At 39.7% G+C, this 22,012-nt stretch overlaps 1 protein-coding gene and 1 long non-coding RNA gene across 4 annotated transcripts; both read right to left on the reverse strand.

Annotated features, from left to right (window-relative positions):
• Window positions 1-9,775: 9,775 nt before the first annotated feature.
• Window positions 9,776-10,420, reverse strand: LOC148157132 (uncharacterized). The gene is made up of 2 exons (XR_015764373.1): window positions 10,200-10,420; window positions 9,776-9,929 (listed from the first exon to the last, which is right to left on the reverse strand). It is a non-coding gene; the product is annotated as an uncharacterized LOC148157132 (long non-coding RNA).
• Window positions 10,421-11,219: 799 nt separating this feature from the next.
• LOC106921770 (cytoplasmic polyadenylation element-binding protein 4-like) lies at window positions 11,220-21,649 on the reverse strand. 3 transcript variants are annotated; one of them, XM_014993650.2, is made up of 12 exons: window positions 21,295-21,649; window positions 19,371-20,461; window positions 19,183-19,281; window positions 18,451-18,541; window positions 16,867-16,917; window positions 16,352-16,375; window positions 15,746-15,922; window positions 15,562-15,651; window positions 15,335-15,453; window positions 14,617-14,731; window positions 14,363-14,544; window positions 11,220-14,241 (listed from the first exon to the last, which is right to left on the reverse strand). In XM_014993650.2, exons 2-12 carry the CDS (start codon window positions 20,415-20,417, stop codon window positions 14,014-14,016), a joined length of 2,223 nt encoding a protein of 740 aa, XP_014849136.1. In that variant the 5' UTR covers window positions 20,418-20,461; window positions 21,295-21,649; the 3' UTR covers window positions 11,220-14,013. The 3 variants fall into 3 exon arrangements, with proteins under 3 accessions (XP_014849136.1, XP_014849135.1, XP_014849137.1); XM_014993649.2 differs by having other exon boundaries at window positions 18,451-18,544; XM_014993651.2 differs by lacking the exon at window positions 16,352-16,375 and having other exon boundaries at window positions 18,451-18,544.
• Window positions 21,650-22,012: the final 363 nt, after the last annotated feature.

Genomic DNA, 22,012 nt, shown 5'->3' on the forward strand with positions numbered 1-22,012 from the left:
GCAGGATATTTGTGTTGGTTTTCCAGCTCCATGGATGGGAAGTGGACGAAATTGGGTCTATTTTAGGAGGAACTTGTCAAACAGGCCCACAGCAGGAGTCCCTTATTACCCACTGGAGAGCTCAGATGGGACCATGGGAGCAAACACACATGAGATGAGAGTCTCTCTCTCTCTTTTCTCTCTCTTTCTGTCTCTCTATTTTTCCTCTCTCTCACACACACACACACACACACACACATACGTTTAATGGACAGAGAAACATCTGGGACGTCTGGGTCAGACCGGCCACGACACCAGCAAGCATCTTATCATTTCCACATTACCGTGTAATCGAGCATAACGCTCCAGCGGTGTGTGAACTGAGGCCATTTCCTCCCACTATCAGTGATGTTATCAGCGAGCGGAGGACAGCTGTCAGTTTCTCAGAGACGTTCTCCTGACAGGTTGCACGTGGAACAAAAAGACCTGAAACACGAAGCAGATCAGACTGAACCGCAGCAAAACCGCAGCAATTTATAGATTAATGCGTCGCAAGGCTACTCAAACAAAAGTGTTCATGGAAAACAAATTGCATTGCTTCGCGAAAAGGTCAGAAGTCAGCCGGCGTGCAGCTTGTGAGGATTACGGGGCGGTGCACATGGATGGGTGGTGGAAGCGAGTGGTTGGTTCGAAGCTTCAACCTACATCTTTCAGCGGATTACACCGCCGATGCAGGATTCACCCACAATGCATCGAGAAGCAGAGAGGCCGCTAGGAAATCGACTGTACTTGGATTGACTTTTTTTTTTTGAGTTATTTAAAAATCAGAGGAAGACTGGGTTCAAAACCGTTGCCTCTATCTCACCTCTCCTGCACATTTTTTTGTCTTTTTGTGCATCATTGTCCTGCGAATAAAACTCGAAACCGGTCAAAAAAACAAAAAGGGTTTAGCAGGTCAGAGCTCAAATAAAAACCTTAAATCTGCATGGTCAGGGAAATCCTGATCCCGATCAGAAAATAGAGTACTGCCCTGACATTAAGAGTCAAGCTGCTCATGTGAATAACAAGAAAGAGAAATCAATAACATCAAGGTTTATACACAAAGATTTAACAGTGCATGAGCACCGCAGAGGAAGCATGCATGGATGGATTTTTTTTTAATCTCCTTTAATTATCCATGGAAGTCTGCTCTTTTGCTCCAACCATCTACTGTTCATAATATTCCAAAATGTGACCCCATATGAGGCACAGAGCATGTTTTGGTGCTTCACGTACCTCATGCCATTATCAGATTTGCTTCTTAGCACAAGTTTCATTTTGATATACTATCGAATTATATTTCTGTTTTGGAGAAAACGATAACAAACGGTATTTGTTGTAAACAGAAAACATCCTGTATTCTTGATAAGAAGACCTTTCGAAAAGGCGCATGTATAATGAATGTGTGGAGGCTCATTAGCAATACGGAGACAGAATAAAGTCCAGTTTATTTGTATGGTGTAAACTTCAGAGTTGTTTCTATTGCAGATTTCTTCAGCAAGGCAGTTGAAAGTGCTCTGCATGATTGAAAATATGTCAAAAAATAACTAAATTATGTTGAGAACAGCAAACAAGGAACAAACACTGACATTTTCTCAAATGCCATCGTCAAAATCATCAAGAAATTGTCATGATCAAATAATAAAGACAAGAATAAATCGGCGATTCTGTTATTATTAGTTAAAGAAATTAACTACGCCAAATGCGCCAGTGGCAGGAAAAGGAGGTTAAAGTTATGGAAGATTGCAGGTAAACGGGGCAGATTTTTCTCTCTGCTGAAAAACACTTTTTGCCCCCAGAATCGTGAAACAACCACAATTTTGGTTTTAAGGAAAGCAACAATCCAAGGTTGTTGTTAAAGCCACAGAACTTTCATGAGTTAAGAAATTTCATGATAGCTAAAAGCTTGAATACATTTATAAAATGAAAATGCATCCACATCTAAATGAGAAGTGTTTGTTCTTTTTTTTATGTGCATGAGTGCACAGCTCTGGTTCTTTCTCACGAGCGAGTGTGATCAAAACAGTAGAAAGAATCTGGCGACTGGATCTCTTTTAGGAGAAAAGGAGCCATGGGGGAGATTAATGAGTCATAGAATCACAGGAGACAAAAGCAGACAGACACAGATGTGTGAAGAGACGGAGACAAAGGTGAACGCTACAGACGGCAATGCTTTAAAAACGTCTGGATATGCCATATATTACTCCTACATGAAAATGTGTGGATTTTAGTACCTGAAGCTAAACCAGATGATATGGTTTTGTCTCAAGAATCACTACATCATACTAGTGATAAAATATTCAGCCTTTTTTAGGCTTTAGGTGAATTTGTAGTTGTTACAATAAATCTTTCTAAAAATCCCCCCCCCCCCTTTACATTCCTCTCCGATTTTTTGGTATTTTAATTTTTCTCATAAGAACCGTTGTGGTCACTTGTTAGAAGAGAATGTTAACGAGATACAAATAAAAAAAAACACCCTAGTTTTTAAGAGTTATTTGAAATCGGGTATCAACATTTTAAGCAGACAAAAATACTCTGGAATGTTTCTCATTTCCGTCGTGACTTCCTCAGACTGTCGGCCCAGATCTTCTTGGAAACAGTCGTGAGTCAACAGAGCCTTTCCGTCACATGAGCTCAAAGCCGCGGCTTTTAGGTGTGTCTTTATGTCTAAATAGGTCACGTTGTTTGGGCCAACCAGGCTTGGGGGAGATGTCTCTTGAAAAACCAGCTGAAAGAACAAAACAAAAGATAGAAAGTGCCAGAGGTGGAATTACTCAAGGTCTGAATCTGCGCGTCTCAGTCGAGATCAAGTTCCCTCAGTGAGGAATCCGTGAACTTGTGACTCCTGCTGAAGCTCGGGCTTACTCCTTCATAATGAGCACACAAATTGAACCCAACAGCAAAGCAAAGCAAAGCAAGGCCGACTCTGACTGTAATTATAACGAGGCTGCTTATAACACCTTCTACCTTTCACTGGGGATGACATTTATTAAAATGGAAGCAGAGGAGGAGGGGAGGGAATGAGTCAGAAACCTTCGCAGCAAAGATGGAGGACGGGGTGGGAGGGGTTTGTTTCAGTGGTGAGGGGGGGATGAGAACACACCTGCTCCACAGCTTTGAAGACAAGATGAAAGCATGTCCTCTCAGTTATTACAGTACACTGAGCAACATATAAGTGGCTTTGAGGAATCAACTTACTGCAAATCCAATTTACATTCGGCTAAAAGATAAATACACTTATAAATAAATAAAACCCCATCAGCAGGCAGTCGGTCAGCAGTGTTCCCCACCGTGTTCATCGCTTTTCGGGATCCTGACTCTTCTTTGTCACCAAGTTTTTGTTTTGTTTTGTTTTGTTTTTAAATAAGGATACTGAATAGTGTGCTACATGGATGTATATTCACCTCCAAAATAGCCCAAGGTCAGTCAGCATTTCTCAAGCTGGAAACCAAACCTCATTCCCAGCGTTAAATCTTCAGCAGCCTCTGACGGGCCACACACTGACCGATTAAAAATAACAAATAACAAAACCATGATGCTGCCACTACCGTGCTTCACTGTACGGGTTCGATGTGCTTGCTGGGATCCCCTGCCTGATTGTGGCTCTCGCTGTGTTTTATCCGGGAATAGCAGTAAAGAAACCAAACACAGCTGCGTGCAACACGTTTTGGATTTTTAGAAGTATAAAAAAAACACTTTGAAACCTTCTCTTTCTCAAATTTCAAAGTATCCAAAGGTTTCAGCTGCAAAGTGTAAAGATAAGGGGAAAAAAACAAACACCAAGTGTAATACTTTTCACAATTATTGTCAGTGCTTTCCATTTCTCACTCCGTAGCATTTTTATTTATAGAAAGATGCGGTCAAACTGAGTAATACCTCACACAATATTCCTCAGAGCTCTGTCTGCAGTCTCTCTCTCTTTCTCTCTCTCTTTTGAGACTTGTTATATTGTTTTCTCTCTTTCTTTCTTTTTTTTTCATTGTTGTCTGATGAAGCGCGCAGACTATCCTAGCTTGGATGCGTGCAGTCGGATGTTGAAATGTTCTGCGTCTCAGTTTCTGCCTAACAGGCAGGGACAGAAGAGGAGACGGGCAGCGAGAATTTCCAAACGGGCTTCGCTTTTCTTTCACCAGAACGGCTCCTGGGATGGAGGGGGTTTGTTTTCTGTTGAACAGATTTTACAAACATTAAAATCGGATTCTCAAATCAGAAGTCGTCATAATTCACCACAGATCTGCCAAAAAGAATGAACGGAAAATGCCTCGTTTTAAAACAAATTCATCATCTGTTAGAATGAAATGAAGATGACAGCTTTGTAAGATGCAGCTGATGATTACTAGGAATCCGTCTGAATAATAAATTAGGAGATACTTAATTTTTTTTTAGCTGGTTTTGTCTCATTAAAAAAGATGTTTAAGGATTTGTCAGCTTCTCCTTCAGCACAGCCGACTCTAAAAATCTCCTGACTTCTACCAACAACACAAGGCAATGATTGAGACAACCATCTTTATTCACCAGCATTAAAAAAAATCATTTAAAAGCTTCAAAGGCTAACAGGGTAATTAACTTAACAAACTAGGGTAATTGGTTGTTACTGTGAGTATCGGTTAAGGTCTACAAATAGTTTAAATGTGATACTAGCAGAAACTGAGCCATCTCTGTTGATGTCTGCAGCGACAGGAAACTTCTACACCTAGTGGCTTTTCAGCACAACTGCACAACTGAGTCAGGAATAAACCTTAAAAATACCTTAAAAATTAGCTTTTGTATATTTATATTTGAATCATTTCAGAACTGGGTAGAAATCAGATTTTTTTTTTTTTTTTTTTACACAAGTTGATTTTCAGTAAACATGCTGCATGCACGTAGTTCTGGTGTTCTTTTTGTCTCTTCTTCTGAAAAAAAAGAAATTTGGTGCTACTAAATGTTCCCATCTTTAACCAATGCACGCCTTGCATAAAGATGAAAGGTTCTGTATGTGCACAGTTGGACATTTTTTGCTTTTTTTCTAGAAGTTTTATGTTAGTTAAAATACCTATTAGTTTTCAATCTGTAGAAATAAAGATTTGTCACTAAATAGCAACTAAAAACAGATTTATCTGCAGTTCATGTTGCGGTGATGTTGACTCATTTCACATTGGTGTCAATATTGTGGAGTTTCTTAGACTTCCTGGTCTGAGGAGGATCCAAATGCATGATGATAAGAAAACTTAATAATAAATCAAAATAAGAAATGTAAAGGGTTTTTATTTTTTTAACAATTTATTCCTGGAGGAAAATTACGACTTGCTCAGGAGTTTCAGCCAGATGCGTTGTGATCCAGAGTGTGGCAGAAGACTTATTAGACATTCTGCCACACGCCGACTCACACTCTGGATCAGCACCATATCTGCCTTATCCAGCAAGTTTCGCATTAAATTAAGACATGCAAAATCATACAGAAATAGGTACATAAGCAGAATGTCTGCTCAAATTTAGCTCATTACAGTGAAATGGGCCTGGCTGACTTACAAGGGCTAATTTGGGTTAAAATGAATTTAAAAAAAAAATGCTGTAGCCTTTTGTTAAAATGCATACCACAACATAGAAAGCTTGACTCACCAGATTTAGAATCAAATCCTGCTGTTAAAATTCAGACATACTGTAAACGGTGACAGTGGATCATTATGGTTTTGAAAGGATTTAAATTATCATTAACACCCTGTAAGCGGCTATGAAGAGTCTGGTTGAGGTCAGAGATGTCTCTCGGCTGACGCTGCAAATGCTGAGAATATATTTAAAAGTCCACAGACATTTGAAACAGAGAGAGGTGGAAGGTTTCAGTTCAACTCACAATTCAGTTTAATCTTCTTTTATTGGGGGAAACGTACCGTTCTCTGCACCTGTGGTCACACAGGCAGGTTGTCCACACATACAGTAATAAGGTCACCCGGGTACGCTGTCCAGATTTGTCTGATTAGTTCAGAGATAAAGTTTCTCTCTCTCTCTCTCTCTCTCTCTCTCTCTCTCTATCATTAGGATTACGGTGTTATCTACATTTTACCAGCTCAGCGGCCGCTGCATGATCCTGAAAGCTCTCACAGCACGAGCTTGTTCTCCAAAACAGGGAGGCAAATGGCACAGCAGTCACGCAGGACGCACAACCTATATTCTAGAGTGCAAGAATAAAGGATTATTCTTTTTCTTTTGTTTTTTTTTTTTTTTTTTACAGTCTCATCGTGTCCGGCTCCAGAGGCCCGGTGGATCTCAGCCCGCTCTTCCAGATCAGGACATGAAAACTGACGGGGGAAAGAACCAAAGCTGCGCCAGTCAGCCGTCTCCCGACTGCTGCACAGTTTAAAAAAAAAAAGAAAGAAAGAAACGAGAACCACCGCTTAGATTTGACTGCACTGAGATTTATCTACTTTGATTGAAAAAAGTTAGAAGAACATTTTAGGAATAACGACTCCTCTGTATTTAGAGAGTGAGTGCTTGCAAAGGATTCCAGCTTCCAGCCCACAAAGTAACGCAGCTACTCTAACCAATTCCTTCTGTTTAAAGTAACCTGTAAGCCAAAAAAGCCCAGATATGTCTGCAAAACTAGCCTCGAAAACCAAGTGCTTCACATTTACTTGTTTCTGACGTCTTCCTTTACCTCTTGATGCAGTCTTGGCACGATTGGGAGGATTTATGGAGAAGACTTAAAGAATACTCATTAGGAGTTTTATGACCCAGAATGGGGACCGGAAGAGGATCTGGACAGATCAGCTAACCTAACACACATGTTTCTGGAAGGAGTTCAAGAATAAAATTATGTATGGAGAAAACAAGTGAACCGAAAAAATTTAAACCAAGAACAAAGCCCTGTGGGGCACCAGCCAAGAAGAAACCTTTGGCTCTTTATCCTTAGAAATGGCAAATAAAAACATTTGCAATCACTGTCGTCGTTTTGAAAATTATTTTATCTTGTCATAGTTTATCACTGCATCATTGTAGCAGAAACATGACTCAAGAGAGCGAGGGTAAACCTCTGAAACCAGGTGTCAGGTCGATCTAGTTATCTATCCATTCCCGATATTTTATATATGAAGTTTTAATCGAGGACATCTCAGTTGTTATTTCTGTTAATTACTCTTGTAAAATAAAAGATTTTAAAAAAAGAAGAAATCATGAAAATTGAAATATCTGTTTGTTGCGCTCTCTGACTAGTTTGGTGTTTGTTTTTTTTATCTTCAGATTTTCAACATGTAAATGAAATCTGCCACCATGCTTGCAATTTATCTTCGTGAGGCTGGGATGCTTGTGGAGGTGGTGGAGCGGCGGAGCCTCCACGGTTACCTCTTGTACCTAGCAGAGGGCTTGGAAACGCGCTGCGAAATGGAGATATGTGTGTCTGCTTTTGTCTCAGGAACAGCACCAGGGAGAGCCGTGAAAACCAGTTTTCTTCAGCTACGGATGAAGCGTGAGGGAGGCATGCTGCACACACTAAAACGACTGCAGGAACATTTAGGGACGAAACAGCAGCAAATATATGCAGCTTTTAAACGTAACAGTGGATACAGTTCTGATCCTAAAACAACTGTCTAATAATGGTTTCAGAGAAATGATGTGACTTTTTAATGAGATCTGCGTCAACTTGAGCCATCGGCACCATGTTGCCATGCCGACACAGGTAACAAATGACGGTACAAACCAAATCGCCATCTCGTCAAAAGACATTCATTACAAATTATATGTAGGGTTCTACCCATGTCACATTACTGCGTATCTCTTCTGTGCTGCTATAGCCAAATAATGACACGCGGCTCTCTAGGAAGCAACAATCCAATGTCGTTTTTATTTGCTCATTTCATTTATCAGTGTTGCTCATCATTATTTATTGAGATCTTTTGAGTTTTAAAATTTACCCAACCACCAAAGAAAGTCCAATCCAGTCCAGTCAGACTGGATTTGTTTCATAAGATTTACTCTCTCCCTCACTTTTCATTTTTGACGATTGTCCTTTAAAGAGCTCCGAACAATTTCAGGCAAAAAAAAAAAAAAAGTATTATTTGTAGACATTTCAAAGATTTACTAGAAAATAAACCACAGTCACGTTCCGATGTGGCATCACAGTGGCAGATACTGTTTTGACTGGGTTTACAAATGAGCAAGACGTTTCACATTAGCCGCTCGATTAGTCACTTTTCTTTACTCTGAAACTCTGCTCTTGGTGCTTTGCACTTTGATGTCAGCTTTTTTTTTCATCCTGCCAGAGTCAGCAGTGTTGGTACTGTATAAGCTGATAGTATCACTTTATTTTTTCTCACAATGAGCCATTTTGTTCAGGATGTGGTAGGAAAGGTGTTAAAAGCATAAGTCAAGTGAGAGCAAGAAAAGCTAAAGTGCAGCTTCAATGCCACCTAGATGGTCTGACTCAGCAGATGTAAAGCCAAGGTCACACTAAAATGTAAATCCAGTTACTTCATAGCTTTTTAGCAAATTGTACAATGTGTCTTTTGCAAACATTAGACCAAAGGATCACTTTTCAACAGGCTACTATACTTCCTAAAACACTTTGTGAAGCTAACATCTCACTGCCTTAGTAATTTGAGCAGCAAACCTTTGATCAACAAGCTTAAGACAGCTGCAATTTTTCTAATAAACTGCATCTCTGAAGGTCCTTCAGCCTGTTCCACCGATGACAACCTCACACGCTAATGTATAAGTTACCAGGTAAGCTGGTAACTTATCGTCAAAGTAAGTTGCCACTGCCAGCTTACAAAAGCGCCAGCTCTTTCTGTCGTAGAGTACACATCGGTCCTGTTCTAGTGATAAAATTGATTTATTCTGAGTTTCCATTTACAAATCCTGGATTTAGTGTGCCATGGCCAGAACATACTGACTAGAAACAGCCGTAATTATTGAGTCGTGTATGTAGTATTCTGATATACCTAATGATCTGTTAAAAAAAATAACATAAAAAAATAATAGAAGCAAACAAGTATTTGTGAGGTCTTTGCCTAAATCATGCATGCTATTGCATCAAAACTTTGAAAACTCACAGTTGTTTTCAGTTTTACTTGCGTTAACATCTAAAAAGAATAAAATACCTAAACGTGTAAAGTTCAAGTTTAGATTTCAATAAAACCATAGTTACGCTAAAACATGATTTTTTTATTTAAGTAACTTTTGTTGTGGTGTTGGTTCTTCATCGTGCAAATGGCCTTTTTAAAAGCTGCATTACAAATGTGTTCCCCTTGACAAACAGCTGTTTTAATGCAGGTAAGCCTGCCCTCTCGTGGACATCTTGTGCAACTGCTATTACAAGTTCTTCATGTCACGTGGATACGAACACATTGACGTTTAAGAAAGAAATTGCAAAGATGCTGTTTAAACGAAACATCATAACTATAAGCAAGTAAAACTTGTTCACAGCTCAATTTAATTGAGGGAGGACAAAACAATGCTAACATACTTTAATATTTTAGTGCAACAGTCTCAACCTGACAATAAAAATGTCAGTGTTAATCTTAACACTGGACTGTAATTATGGGTTCGCTTCGAGTCCACTAAAAAAAAAAAAAAAAAAAAAAGAAAACAAAAATCTATATAAAAACAGATGTTAACAAGAGCCCATTTAAAGAAACAAACACAAAAAACCCACAATGCCTTTGGAACATTTCCTAAAAATTATTTTAGTTTGAAAAACATCGCCTGGAATCTGCACCAAACTATTCTAAGAGCTGACAGCGTTTAAATAATCTTTGCTTAAAGAACACATCTATCCATAAACATCTTCTACATTAACATTAGGACTTTAATGAAGAGGTTCTGAGGTTGTGAACCAGTCATCATCCTCAGTTGGCCTGGCTGAGGGCAGAAAGCCTTTGTCTGATACGTCGGTTCTCCTCCAGCATCTTGGAGATGGTTCGGAGAACTGAGAGTTTGGCCTACCCAACACAGTGGACACACAAAAGGATGAAATGTTGAAACACCTTTAAATAAACCAAAAAGGTTGTACATTCATGCCTTTTTATTGTTGTCAAATGATGCAGTATTTAGGCTTTACGTAAGTGACTTAAAGTACATTAGTGTAACTTTCATATTAGCTTGTTGTCTTTCTTAATCTAATTCCTGTTTACATTTACATTGTGTATTTTGTGGCTGATGTTGCATTGATTGATGGATAGTTGTCAACTGATGCACTTTATAAATCCTACCTTTTCATTTGTAGACTGGGTGCTCGATCTTTGGGTCAAAGAGAAGACATCTCCATCCACTAGAGCAGAGGACGTGCTGGCACCTGATGACAAATTTATTGTGAAATTTATACAGTAAATATACAAAACATTGAATACTTCTATTCTGGTTTTTCAAAGGTAGGAGTTAATTTTTGTATTGTACATCAAATTGTTACTCATTTAAGAGCTGCTAAGACTCCCACTCCACACACAACTTTATATATATATATATATATATATATATATATATATATATATCTACATTTTACGCCAATTAAAAAAAAACCCTCTTGACCATTACTTTAAGAGCACATTTCACTATTTAAGCCACATTTTCAAACCCCGTTTCTATTCCGAGAAATTAGACTTCATTTTATTATGTCACACACAGATAGCAGATCTTTGAACGTATGTTTTTCCATTAATTACAATGTTTCATTTTAGTAATTGCTGGCTAAGCTAATGCTAGTTTTCCTGGTTTAGTGCCCTTAACTCCTCTCTAGCGCTGATGTTTGTCACCTAGCTAATACAAACTAGCTTGCCATTTTCAGAGAATATTAATAATATTACACTCCGTTTGGTTTTTCTTGGTTTATGGAAGGATTGTTTTTACTTGAGGACGACTTTAGCATCCATTTTGTCGACGTTTTCGCAACCGTGGTGGCCTTTGGACTCACAGCGCGGCTTTTGAGATTTGGAAATTTGACTTTTAAAAGTGGCTTCTTTGCTTTTTCACGTTTCTTTTTATTCCGCTTCTTTCCGCGCTCATCGTTCTCGGAGGGAGTGGAGGCAACCAGCTGGTCCGATCCAAATTCGGTTGTTTGACTGGAGCTTAGCCGAGACCCGAACCGGGGAACATACTTAACAGGCAACATCCTGAAACAGAAAGAATGGGAGTTTAAAAGGCGCGTTACCACCGGAAACCAGCAGGTGGCACTGTTAGCTCAAAATGGAGGGAGACGAGAAGGAACAAAAAAAGAACTCTTTAAAAGAACGGAATAATTTTCTTCCTCACAGCTGTTTTATTCATTCAACATCTCACATTACAAATACTTCAAATGTATGCATACAGTTACAAACAGTTGGCAGCAAATTAATTTATGACTTTAGGTCTTTTACTTCAATACTACAAACCAACTATAAAAACTGACGTCTGCATTGTAGCGAAAATTAATCAGGAAGAAAATATAAAAATTGGAACTTACATATAAAGGTGAAATGACTTAGTAAAAATCAAAATATCAGGTAAAAAAAAAGTTAATAAATATAACCTTCCCAGCATTCAATTAAAAACTATTGAAATTTAGCAATCAAGCTATATATACTAAGACATAATCAATGTTCTTTTTTTTCCCCATGTGAAAATGTGAAGCTTGTTACAGCAATTCAAACTAGATAGAGTATAACACTTCACCCCAAAATAAAAAGTTCAGATCAAAATGATGTTATACATTTCAGTTGAAAATATAGCAAATGCCAAATACATCATCAACCTTGTATATATATATATATATATACATACAATGTTTTCAATCACAGTAGCATGGTAGTAGCAAAACAAGAAGCACAAAACTAATGTTTACAAAATAAATTTAGGTATAAATTATTCTTTTTTTTATTTTCAGACACCAGCATGAACAATAGGGAAAAAAAAAAAAGTAAAAGACTGCATGATTTATATGATTGAATGACGTACACTGCGGAGAACTGTTTCTGGAAAGAAGTATTGCACGTAATGGCTCAAAGTTAACTTGTAACATTAAATAACATTCAGGTTATGTCCCAAAGCATGCCACATCACAAATGAGGAGGAGCGGGTCAGGGGGGAGTCAAGTGATCATGTCTCCTCACCTATGTCCTACTGAGTGTCCAATACATTACAAAAAACACATCCAAAGTGTTGTTATGGTGTATATTGCATAAACATGTCTGTGTAAAGGAAGGCAGACTCGATCGTGTAGAGAGACGCTACAAGAGAGGCAATCTCAACGAGATAGGAAAAGATTTATTTTTTTTTTCCTTTTTTAAAAAAAAAAAAAAGAGGAGGAGGAGATCTAGTGCATTACGTTAGGTCCTGCATTATGACTAGCCGTGTTATCTCTTATGCATGCCGAGAATAAGTAGAACTAACAGGCAGTTTCAGAAAGAAGATCTAAAACAGATGATATCCACTCTGGTGGCAAAAGGGAAGATTTTACATTGTTCAAAGCCAAACATTTAGTTTTATGAGACTCTTATAGACTACACCAAGGAGAAAAATATCAGATTATACTCAATACTATCAAAATCAGTTTAGAAAGGTCTTGCCATGCCTTAGGATCCTGTAATAATATTTATTAGGAGAGAGAACTGTATACGACGGGCTTCTGAAAAGCCTCATTTTTTCTGTTTACTTTTTTTTTTCCATTTTATCTACAGAATTACACCAATGCAACAGACAATTTTCAGATTTACCAGCACTTAAATATATAAAAGCTAATTGAAAAATTATATTAATCACTTTCTTTAAATGAAATTTACCATAAATGCAGATCTCTTAGTAACAAAGGTACAAAATTATTTTTCCACAAAGTGAAAAAAATGAGGTATTGCAAAAGGAGTTCTCCCATTTGTGAAAAATGTGCCTAAAATGACAATTGAAAAAAATATTTAGAAAAAGTAGTGCATAATAAATGTATATATGTTCATGACAAAATAATCAGCTATAAAACACTGTACAAAAATCAGCAGGCCATGTATAAAATAATATCTTTATCTCTGTGACAGCAAATTCAAGCTACTACCATAATCCAACCACAACACTTGTGATAGAGAGCTCCAGTCACGGTAGAGCGTGCAGTGGTACACCATGAGGACAGCTCAGGGAGACTGGACTGTGCATTCCCATTAGTTAGTACTACATTAGCATGTTAGCTTCCAGTGCTAAGATCCCTGACGATATAAAGTGAATAAATACTACTGCCAATACCTGAGCCCTGAGGGCCGTGTCTTTAATCAGCTGAAAACTACAAACTGAAACCCCAGCCTAGCCTCTGTTAACCAACAAGAGGACCACTTCGACGTAAACCCCCAGATCAATGACTGTTCGGACTACAGATTTAGGCCATTCTTTGGTTTGCTCTTTCTGGTTCCAAGTGTTAACTTTTAAACCAAGACCTAAAAGTTCATGCCAACAATCTTAAACGTGTGCCAAACTCGAGGGAGGATTTTTGTTATCTGACGTGTTTTTGTTTTTTTACCGTGACCAGAGGCTATTCACTAATCTACTTGGAAAAAGTAAATCGATCCATCCGAAACAAGAGTTCCAACCATTTGCACTCAACCTTTGGTAAATGGTACAGTTGTTCTTAAATCCTGCAAGCACAAAGTAAGGAAAAATGCACCTTTTCAAAAACTCAACTTCCACAGTTTGTATACCGATTCAGGCGTGATCAAACCTCAGTTAAATCTTATGTTACTTTCAACAACAAATGTAAGCAGCTTTGCCAACTAACAGGAAATCAAAGAGTACACTCAGGTAGAAAAAAAAAAAAAAAACCAGAACATCTAAATTCAAATCTAATGCATCCATATGCTCATGCACACTTAATGTCAAAACATAAATGGGATTCGACTCTTTTCTGTTAACTTCTTTTAGATGGCCAAATTTAAAAAAAATAAAAAAAGAAATAAATTAGTTTTTTTTTTTAACTTAAAAGAAAAGTGCATTTATTTTTCATACTACAGCCTATACCCCCTTCCCTAAATTCACGCACTCCCTCCCCTGATCATGCGTTGCTCCCTCCCTCTAGCCTTAGTTCCAGCGGAAGGAGATGTGTCGCGGTCGGTCCCCGCCCTCCTTCACCAGCGGCTTGTGGAATTCGCGTCCGGCCCGGGAGTGGATGGCCGCCCAGCAGTACTCACAGTAGTACTGCAGGCAGGTCACGTTGGCGCAGAAGAAAGGAGCGAACTTCCCCCCGCAGCGCGTGCCCTGGCACTCGTCACACAGCTGGTCATCCAGGACATATGGCTTCACTTCCACCTGAGGGGAGAGGAGAACTGTCAAGATGGCGACCCAAGCTGCAGCATGAAGAAAAGGCAGATTCAGATCTTTTTTTTTTTTTTTTTTTTTTAATGGCCAAGCATGAGATGGATCAACTGACCCTTTTATCAATCTCCCCGTGTTGCAGTTGAACAAATCGGGCACTGATGGCTGCAATGTAGCTTTGCTGATTGGAGAAGGCCACTCTCCCTGCGCCTTTTGGATACTTTAGTTCGGGATCCGTGTCAATCCCAGCGTAGCACACCCCCCCGTACAGACGATCCATGATCATAGCGAGCTCAACTGGAAAGGACGATAAAATACACGTTTTTAAAACGCCTCTCACTCAGGCCTGCTAACACTCTGCTCATTCACCTGCACGTAGGGGGCGAGGTACACCTCCTACGAAGATGGTCTTCCTTGGGTCCAACGGCTGAGAGCCGTCCATCACAAAGTCACTGTCGTTAAGGTTCCAGGGTCGAATCTGGACCTACAAAAAGCAAATAAAGCTCCATGTAAATACATGTAAAATGTCAAAAAGGCAATTATTCAAATTTCATTACACAGTGACATACTTCACGTGGATATTTCTGTTCATTGTGATGAGTAAGGGCAACAGATGTTTATGAGCCAAAATAAAAAGTTACTGAAAGTTTACAGATTGCATAAAACTAAGTATAAGAAGAAGAAGAAGAAAAAAAGAGGACTTTTAATACAGAAGTCTTATTTTTAGCTCTACATAATCACTGGAAAGACAGCCGACATGTCAAGGAGAGAGTCACTGAGAACCTCCAGTGTTAAGGTGAGCCACAAACGGTTATTGCTCTGGAAGCTGTACTCAAGCAAATTAAAAGAAAAATTCAGCTACTGGGAGAAAAACAAAAATGGTCATGGAAAAATATGCAAAAAATAAATGAATAAATAAAAAGGGACAGACATATGCAATACCGTACATGGATATTTTTTAGTTGGTCGAGGTTAAATTCTAGCAGAAAACCAGAAAGTCCAAATGTATTCCAAAAATGGGTTTTGAGTCGAGCCTAGGAGTGTATATCTACCCACCAGGAGTAAAAAAATAAGGCAAAACACTCACAGGCTTGTCTTTGATGGTGGGACTGGAGACGCACAGGTACAGTTTCCCGTCCTCCTGTATACAGGCGTCAATCAGAGCCTGCACAGAGCTTTCATCTTGAAACAGCAGGAATGCATATCCTGGAAGGAGTTGCACAGCCGGAATCAGGAGCGTGATTTAAATGAACAGATATTTTTAGTCAAAAAGAAAAAGACAAAAATCAAGGAAGTGAGGCACACTTAACTCACCTTTTGGTGGAAAATAAGACTTGCTCTCTGCCTTGTGGGGCCAATCAACAAAGAGATGACCAAATCGGCGGAAACTGGCAGTGATTTCATCTGGGAAAACGGAGCTCAAAGTCAGAAGTAATCTCCAGCACTACTACCACTTTCCAACTAATAAATGTACTCTGGTATTTAAAAACGTTTTTACCTTCGTCTATGTCCGGGGGGAGGCCTCCAACAAACACTTTGCGGGAGTAGCGCTCCACACGTTCGCCGTTGAGGTGTGGGAAGCAGTGGGCGGAGCCGAGGCCAGCGAGCCCCTGGTCACCGGACTCGTCCTCTCCAAAGGAGCGCTCGTCCTCCATGGGGAACAGAGATGAGTGGCCTGGCAGAGAAAAATCACTTGGATGAAAATGCTGGCTTGACACAACTGACGTTAAACAGAAATCAAAACCATTTCGACAACAAGAAAGGGAAGTAAAGGGCAAGGTTTGGATTGAATGAAAAATAATGAAATATCAAGGAGCCAGCAGAAAAAAAGCAGAGAAAATGGATTTTAACCCATTGTTTTCATTTCTGATTATTGATCTTTTTGATTGGGTAAAAGTGAGCGTTAAGAATTGATCATTTAGTTCCTATGAAACTGGTTGAATTCTTGGTAAGGTAAGAAATCTGTAAAGCTAAACGGAAAGGCGCCCTGACATTATTTTAAGGAAAGGATGAAAATTAAGATCTGGTAGACAAACAAGAGGCTATAAACAAAATAGAGGAGGCAACAATTTATCAGGGAGAACAAGACATTCATTAGCTTTACCTCGTCTTCTGCCATAACTTCTTGCTGCATGTAAAACACAAAACACTCTTGAAATAAGTTTTAAGACACTAAAATAAAAAAAATTTAAAAAAAAGACGCTACCAGGGCTTGAAATGTATTGATCCCCAGCTACAATTTCTCTTAAAGCAACATCCAATCGAAATTTACAGAAGATTTTGCATGTTTTCCCTAAATAAGCTTCATTTACAGTAGTTTTAGTTTTCTTTTAAACTTGAAGGGGCAATCAGCATTTTTTTTAATCGTGTAATAAGACTGGACTGTTTGTTCAACTCTGCCAGAAAACTTGATAAGGCTATTGATTGAATTACCACACTGTATTTTTTTGTAGTTGTTCTCTTCTTTAATCTAGCACAGGTTTAGGTTAAAAATGGTTATGTCACATCCATAATTTGCATGATAATTAAAAAAATAAGTTTAAGATTATTTGTTTGCATGTGGCCGACACAAATTTCAAGCCCCAGCTTGGCTTTAGTACTGCATATTATGTTGCATACCATTCAAAGGTAGAGGCACATCTCCACCCTGATGTGGGAAAGTGTAGCGTCCTAAAAGACAAAAACAAAAGAAGTAAATAAATATCTGAAACCTCAGAAAATATTGCCCCAAGGATTTGAATGTTTTGGAAAAAGGATACCCAAAACAGTGATTACAGATAGCATTTTCAAATCGGTAATGTGCTGCAAGGGCAAAAAAGTCTGAACTGTTTGAAAAGGGTAAGAAATATTACAACATTGTGTCCTTATTATGGCAATAAAAATTTGATTCAAATTTACACAATAAAGAACTCCCAAAATGTTTGTATCAAAGTTTAGTTTAATTAAAGGGGGGGAAAACAAGTTGCTTGAAAAAAAACAAAACAAAAAAAAAAACAAAGGATTTGTGGGAATAAAGTAAATGCTGACCAAAATCCTCTCAAGTTACTTGTAAAACTGAGTCTAATCTGCAAAATACACTGAATCAGAATGTATATCCACTGCAATATAAAAAGGGCTTAGATGCAATATTTGGTAAGATATGAAATATTAAGTACCATGCACTAAATAATATCTTCAATCTGTTCTCCAGTCCTCCTTGATATCCACACCTGATGTAAAATGTTGAAAATGCTGATGAAAGTGTTATATCTTCCAATATAACCACAATCGATATTGTCCACGCAACATTCAGCAATAATAGAAATACATTGACTGAACTGAAACCCGTTTTAATGTTGTGCCAATTTAAATCTGATTTTAAACACAATTAGTTGTAAATGTCACTACTCTTAATAGTTCATAAAACAGGAGAAAAATGTGATTATCATGAATCAGGAACAAGTTCCAGTCGAGTTATGTTGTATTCACAAAATGTACTAAATAACTTGGATAATCACTAATAAAGATAGACTAATGAGTTTTTTTTTTTTTTTGGACATTTTGGACATTAAAATGCTGTAGCAGTGTTTTCAAGGTTGCACTGTACTGTGTGTAAAAGATTTATTGAGATAAAGTGCTGGAAGTGCAATAAATGTTTTTTATTGCAGCTATCACTAAGTTTTATGTGAGGAGCCACGTTGGATTCATCCCCTTCCCACTTGGAATGATGGCATCATGCTACACTATTAGCTTTTATTAAAAATAAATAAATTAAATAAATGAAAAAGCCCAAAACCTTGATCTAGTACTGCGTAATAATTATTGCTGCTTGAAATCAGAAAAACAAGCTGGACATGTTGATGTTTGTGAATTTCATAATAATGACATGACTTGGAATAAACATAGTTAAAACGGGTGCTAACGCAAATTTATAATGGCAATAATATTCAATATTTTCAAAGTACATTTTGTAGAGCACACAATGTTAAATGTTCTCTTTGACTGTTCAAATGCCATATAAGACTCGTATTGTTACAATCTAGATTTAGTTTTAGCTAGGAATCAAACTAAAGTTCAAAAATAACTTGTATCTAACTGCATTTAGCAAATGCAAATGAAAATATGAAATCCAATCAACTGCCACTTATTTTATTTTCATGTCCGATCCTCAACCTCAGTCTAAAGCCAGCTGCTAGGAAAACAATCATTGGTGCGGGAACCAACCTTTTAAGGAATCCTGCTCAGCCCTCATAATGTCAATCAGGGAGTTCTCCAGAGAGTGCATGTTGAACCCATCAAAAGACCGTGTCCTATCCTGCTGGAAGAGAAAACCACAACATTTAGACTTGCCGCTTCCCACTTCAGATACAGCAGCGTACAAAACCTGGCATGGCAAACTACAAAAACCCATCAGTGACAATTCCTGTGACAGTCCAGTGATAAGGAAAAGAAAAGGAATCTATCCATTGTTTCTTGTAATACCACATTGAAAGATATCGAACTCGAGAAGGTGAATAAAAACTCTAAAACTCATCCAGTATGCAACACAAATCATGCAAGACTCGCACCACTGAGTATATGAGAGAGCTGAGGGCACACAAAGCAGCAGAGGAGCACAAGACTTCTTAAATCAGGACAAGAGGAAGCACATGTGATCAGACCAGATGATAAGACTGCTCTCATTTAACCAAATGATCTAGATAAGGCCTAAGAACATAAGCACACACTCAACAAGTTTCTATTCATTCAATTAGATGGCTTAGCTGTCACGTATCCTGTTTTGCCAAAAAGGCCCGTTTGTTGCATTCGACACAGACCAGCATGCGAAACAGGATTAACATTTGTCCCTGAAAACCACACGAGACGTATACACAGCTTACACAATTACCGACTCCCAATTCCGTTTAAACCTTTTCTTAACACACTTCATATACAGTAACCCAGCTCTCTGCCAACCTGGAAAGAATACACGCTGTCGTTGCGGTTCATGCTGTCCTCAACCCAGCCTTTGTGGTTTATGCCAGAGGTATTTCTGGGGAACTTCTGCGAGGGAATCTGCAAAATAGATTACTCGATCTGTTATTTTTCTTAATGGTGGTAAATATCTGAGAAGGTTCACAAACTTGATCTCGGTAATCAGCTACCTGGTTGTTGGGGAAGGATTTCTTCAAAGGGGAGTAGGAGTTTAGGCTGGTCACCCCTCCCCCGACGCCCCGCCGGTACTCTCGAACCCCTTGTGTGCCTCCCCAGCCACTGTAGCCACCTGGACTCCAGGAGGTGGACGTTGGAGTGGACAGACTCTGGTAACTTCCCCAAGGAGACGGGGGCTTGTTTTGAGCAGGAGCAAGATGGGGCAGCTGGGGGAATGGTCCAGCACGATGGGGGTGCGGCGGGAAGGAAGGCTGGGGTTGATGAGGACTAGCTGGGGAGCGGCGGTGCTGCGGAACCCCTTGACCATGAGGATGGGGTGTGGGAGGGTGGTGCTGGGTGACTGGTCCGATCTGTGGTGAGAAACTACCTCCTACGCCGAAGCCAGGCCCGGCGTGGTGAGAGAAGTTCTGGAACAGTAGAGGTGGGCCGTTTGTGTTGGAGCCAGCAGGACCGAAGAACGCGCCAACATCTTCCCCGACAACAGGAGACTGGTTAGATGGAACAGCAGGGGACCAGTTGTTAAAGCTGGTCAGTGAAGACGGGGAAGGGGTGGACTGTGCACAGCTTGTAGCCAATCCTAGGTTGTCCTGGTAGTCAAAGCTGCTCAACACCGGAGACTCGATTCTTAACTTCTCCTTTCCAACGCTGCTTTCCAGGGAACCCTTCTCCAAGGAGCCATCATCAGGATGGGCCCCCTCAAGCTCCGTTAGGCCTCCTCCGACCTCCTGCTGGCCTGGAGACAAAGTCTGAGGCTGGGTCTGAACTTGGGACTTCTCCTGCATGTCTTGGAGATCCAGGGCTTTGGACTTGTCCGACTCCAGGATCTCATCTTGCATGTTACCGTGCTGGGCTACGGTAGGGAAGAGCCAAGCACTGCCCCCATTGGTGGAGCAGGCGTTGTTTACAAAGGAAGGAGGGCTGGGGGGGTTGGAGGAGTGCTGAAGGTGCTGTGGCTGGAGGTGAGGAGGGATCCTAACAGGGAACGCAGATTTATTACCACTGCCGTTCTTCACCAGAACTCCAAAGCCGTAGTCCCCCATTTAGGACGCCCTGTAGGTTTTCAGCTTTCACCGTCTTCTTTATCCTAAAACGTGGGTAGAGAACAGTCAGACAGAGGCCGGATTACATGATCATGTTCATTTGATCACTGTTAAAGATAATGATAAAAAAAATTAAATAAATAACCACACCAGACGCAGAGAATGTATCTTTGCTGCAGCCTGCCTGGTCTTGTGATGCAATCAATGAGATTAAATCATTGACTGGCCAGGCCATGGGAGGCCTGGATGTAATATAACACTATGGCAGGCAGGCTCGGAAAACACCCAGCCACACCAACTCAGGCTGCTGGACGCCTGCTCTGCTCAGGCTGACGTCTCCAAAGGTCGTCAGGCAGCTAGCAGCAAAGCTAACAGCTGCTCATGCGCCCTTTTAATCACGCAGAGTCCATTTTAAACCCCACTCAGGCGAACAGCACGTACACCCACCGTCTAATGTCCCTTATACCGCAATGACCTCTTCAAAAACACCCGTTTAAACACAGGGAAAAGTGTTGCTGACGTCTCCAGGGTAGTTCCCTTCACCAAGCCGCTAAGCTAGGATAATGGTCGATAACCCAGCAGACGTTGTAGCGTATTTGCAAACCAGCCAGAAGGCAATAAACGACCTCAGCCGCTTTAACGTCTTTCGAAATTTCGCCAGCGTACACGACAGCCTTATCAGTGGCAAGTTTAGAAACGGTGCGTGGCTCTTTAAACGACCTCGTCTGTTTCGTGTCCTGTACGTTCAATGTCACACACACTTACCAATCCTTGTCATCATTTTTTTACATATCAAAGTAACGCAGCGAGGCCTTTAACCGCAGCTCCATCGAATCAACAACCTGGCAAAAAATTGCATCATTTCACATATAGCTACCTTCAGTTCGCCGTCATGACCTTATCGTTAAGATGTTGCCATATTTTAGCGTTTTCCCTTTTTCTGGGTTTCCTAAGCAGCCGGTGTAAATGGGTCTTCTCTCTCTCTCTCTCTTCTAGATGACAGCTGGGCCAGTGGGGAGACACTTCCGTCTCCATTCCCCGCCTCCAGCCGCCTTAGCCAGCCAATCTGTGAAAGGATTTCCTCCACATCGCCCCGCCCACATTATCTGTAATCTGCCGTCTGATAGGATAATTGCTGTAAGCACACGCCCACGTCACATATTGTCAATGAATGGCAGTTCCATCTCTTTCCAAATAAGGAGGGCTTGAAATCAATAGCAGTTGTAGGGAAGGTAGATTAATAAAGGTTAAAAATACCATATTAGTGTATGTGTGTTACTGTTTCCGTGGGGTGTGGAGTGGGCTTTCAAGACAGCTTTTTAAACTTTTTGTAACATTCACAACTTTGTGGTCATTCAAGAATATAAAATAGTAATTTCTTAAAGAAACGGGTCTGTGCCAACAGTTCTTTGAAAAAGTATACAAAAGTATTCACGCATCTTTAACCTTTTATTTACAATATTATCAGACTAAATGGAGAACATCAGCGAACAGCAAATTTTAGGTGTCCATTCTAACATGAATTTGTCTTAATCTAAACAACTCCATTGTAGCTCTAGCTAGTTGTTACGACCTGCCAGAAGGTGAATCATCTC

Source organism: Poecilia mexicana, unplaced genomic scaffold (assembly GCF_051168715.1).
Source record: "Poecilia mexicana isolate PSO_F unplaced genomic scaffold, ASM5116871v1 scaffold_10, whole genome shotgun sequence".
NCBI classification, from domain to species: Eukaryota; Metazoa; Chordata; class Actinopteri; order Cyprinodontiformes; family Poeciliidae; genus Poecilia; species Poecilia mexicana.

Coding starts and splice junctions, on each gene's coding strand:
- LOC106921770 (XM_014993649.2), bottom strand. CDS start 20,417: ATGGGGGACTACGGCTTTGGAGTTCTGGTGAAGAACGGCAGTGGTAAT. Junction 18,545..19,182: donor ACAGCGTGTATTCTTTCCAG/GTTGGCAGAGAG, acceptor TTTCTCTTCCAG/CAGGATAGGACACGGTCTTT. Junction 15,923..16,351: donor AAGTTATGGCAGAAGACGAG/GTAAAGCTAATG, acceptor TTTCTCTGCCAG/GCCACTCATCTCTGTTCCCC.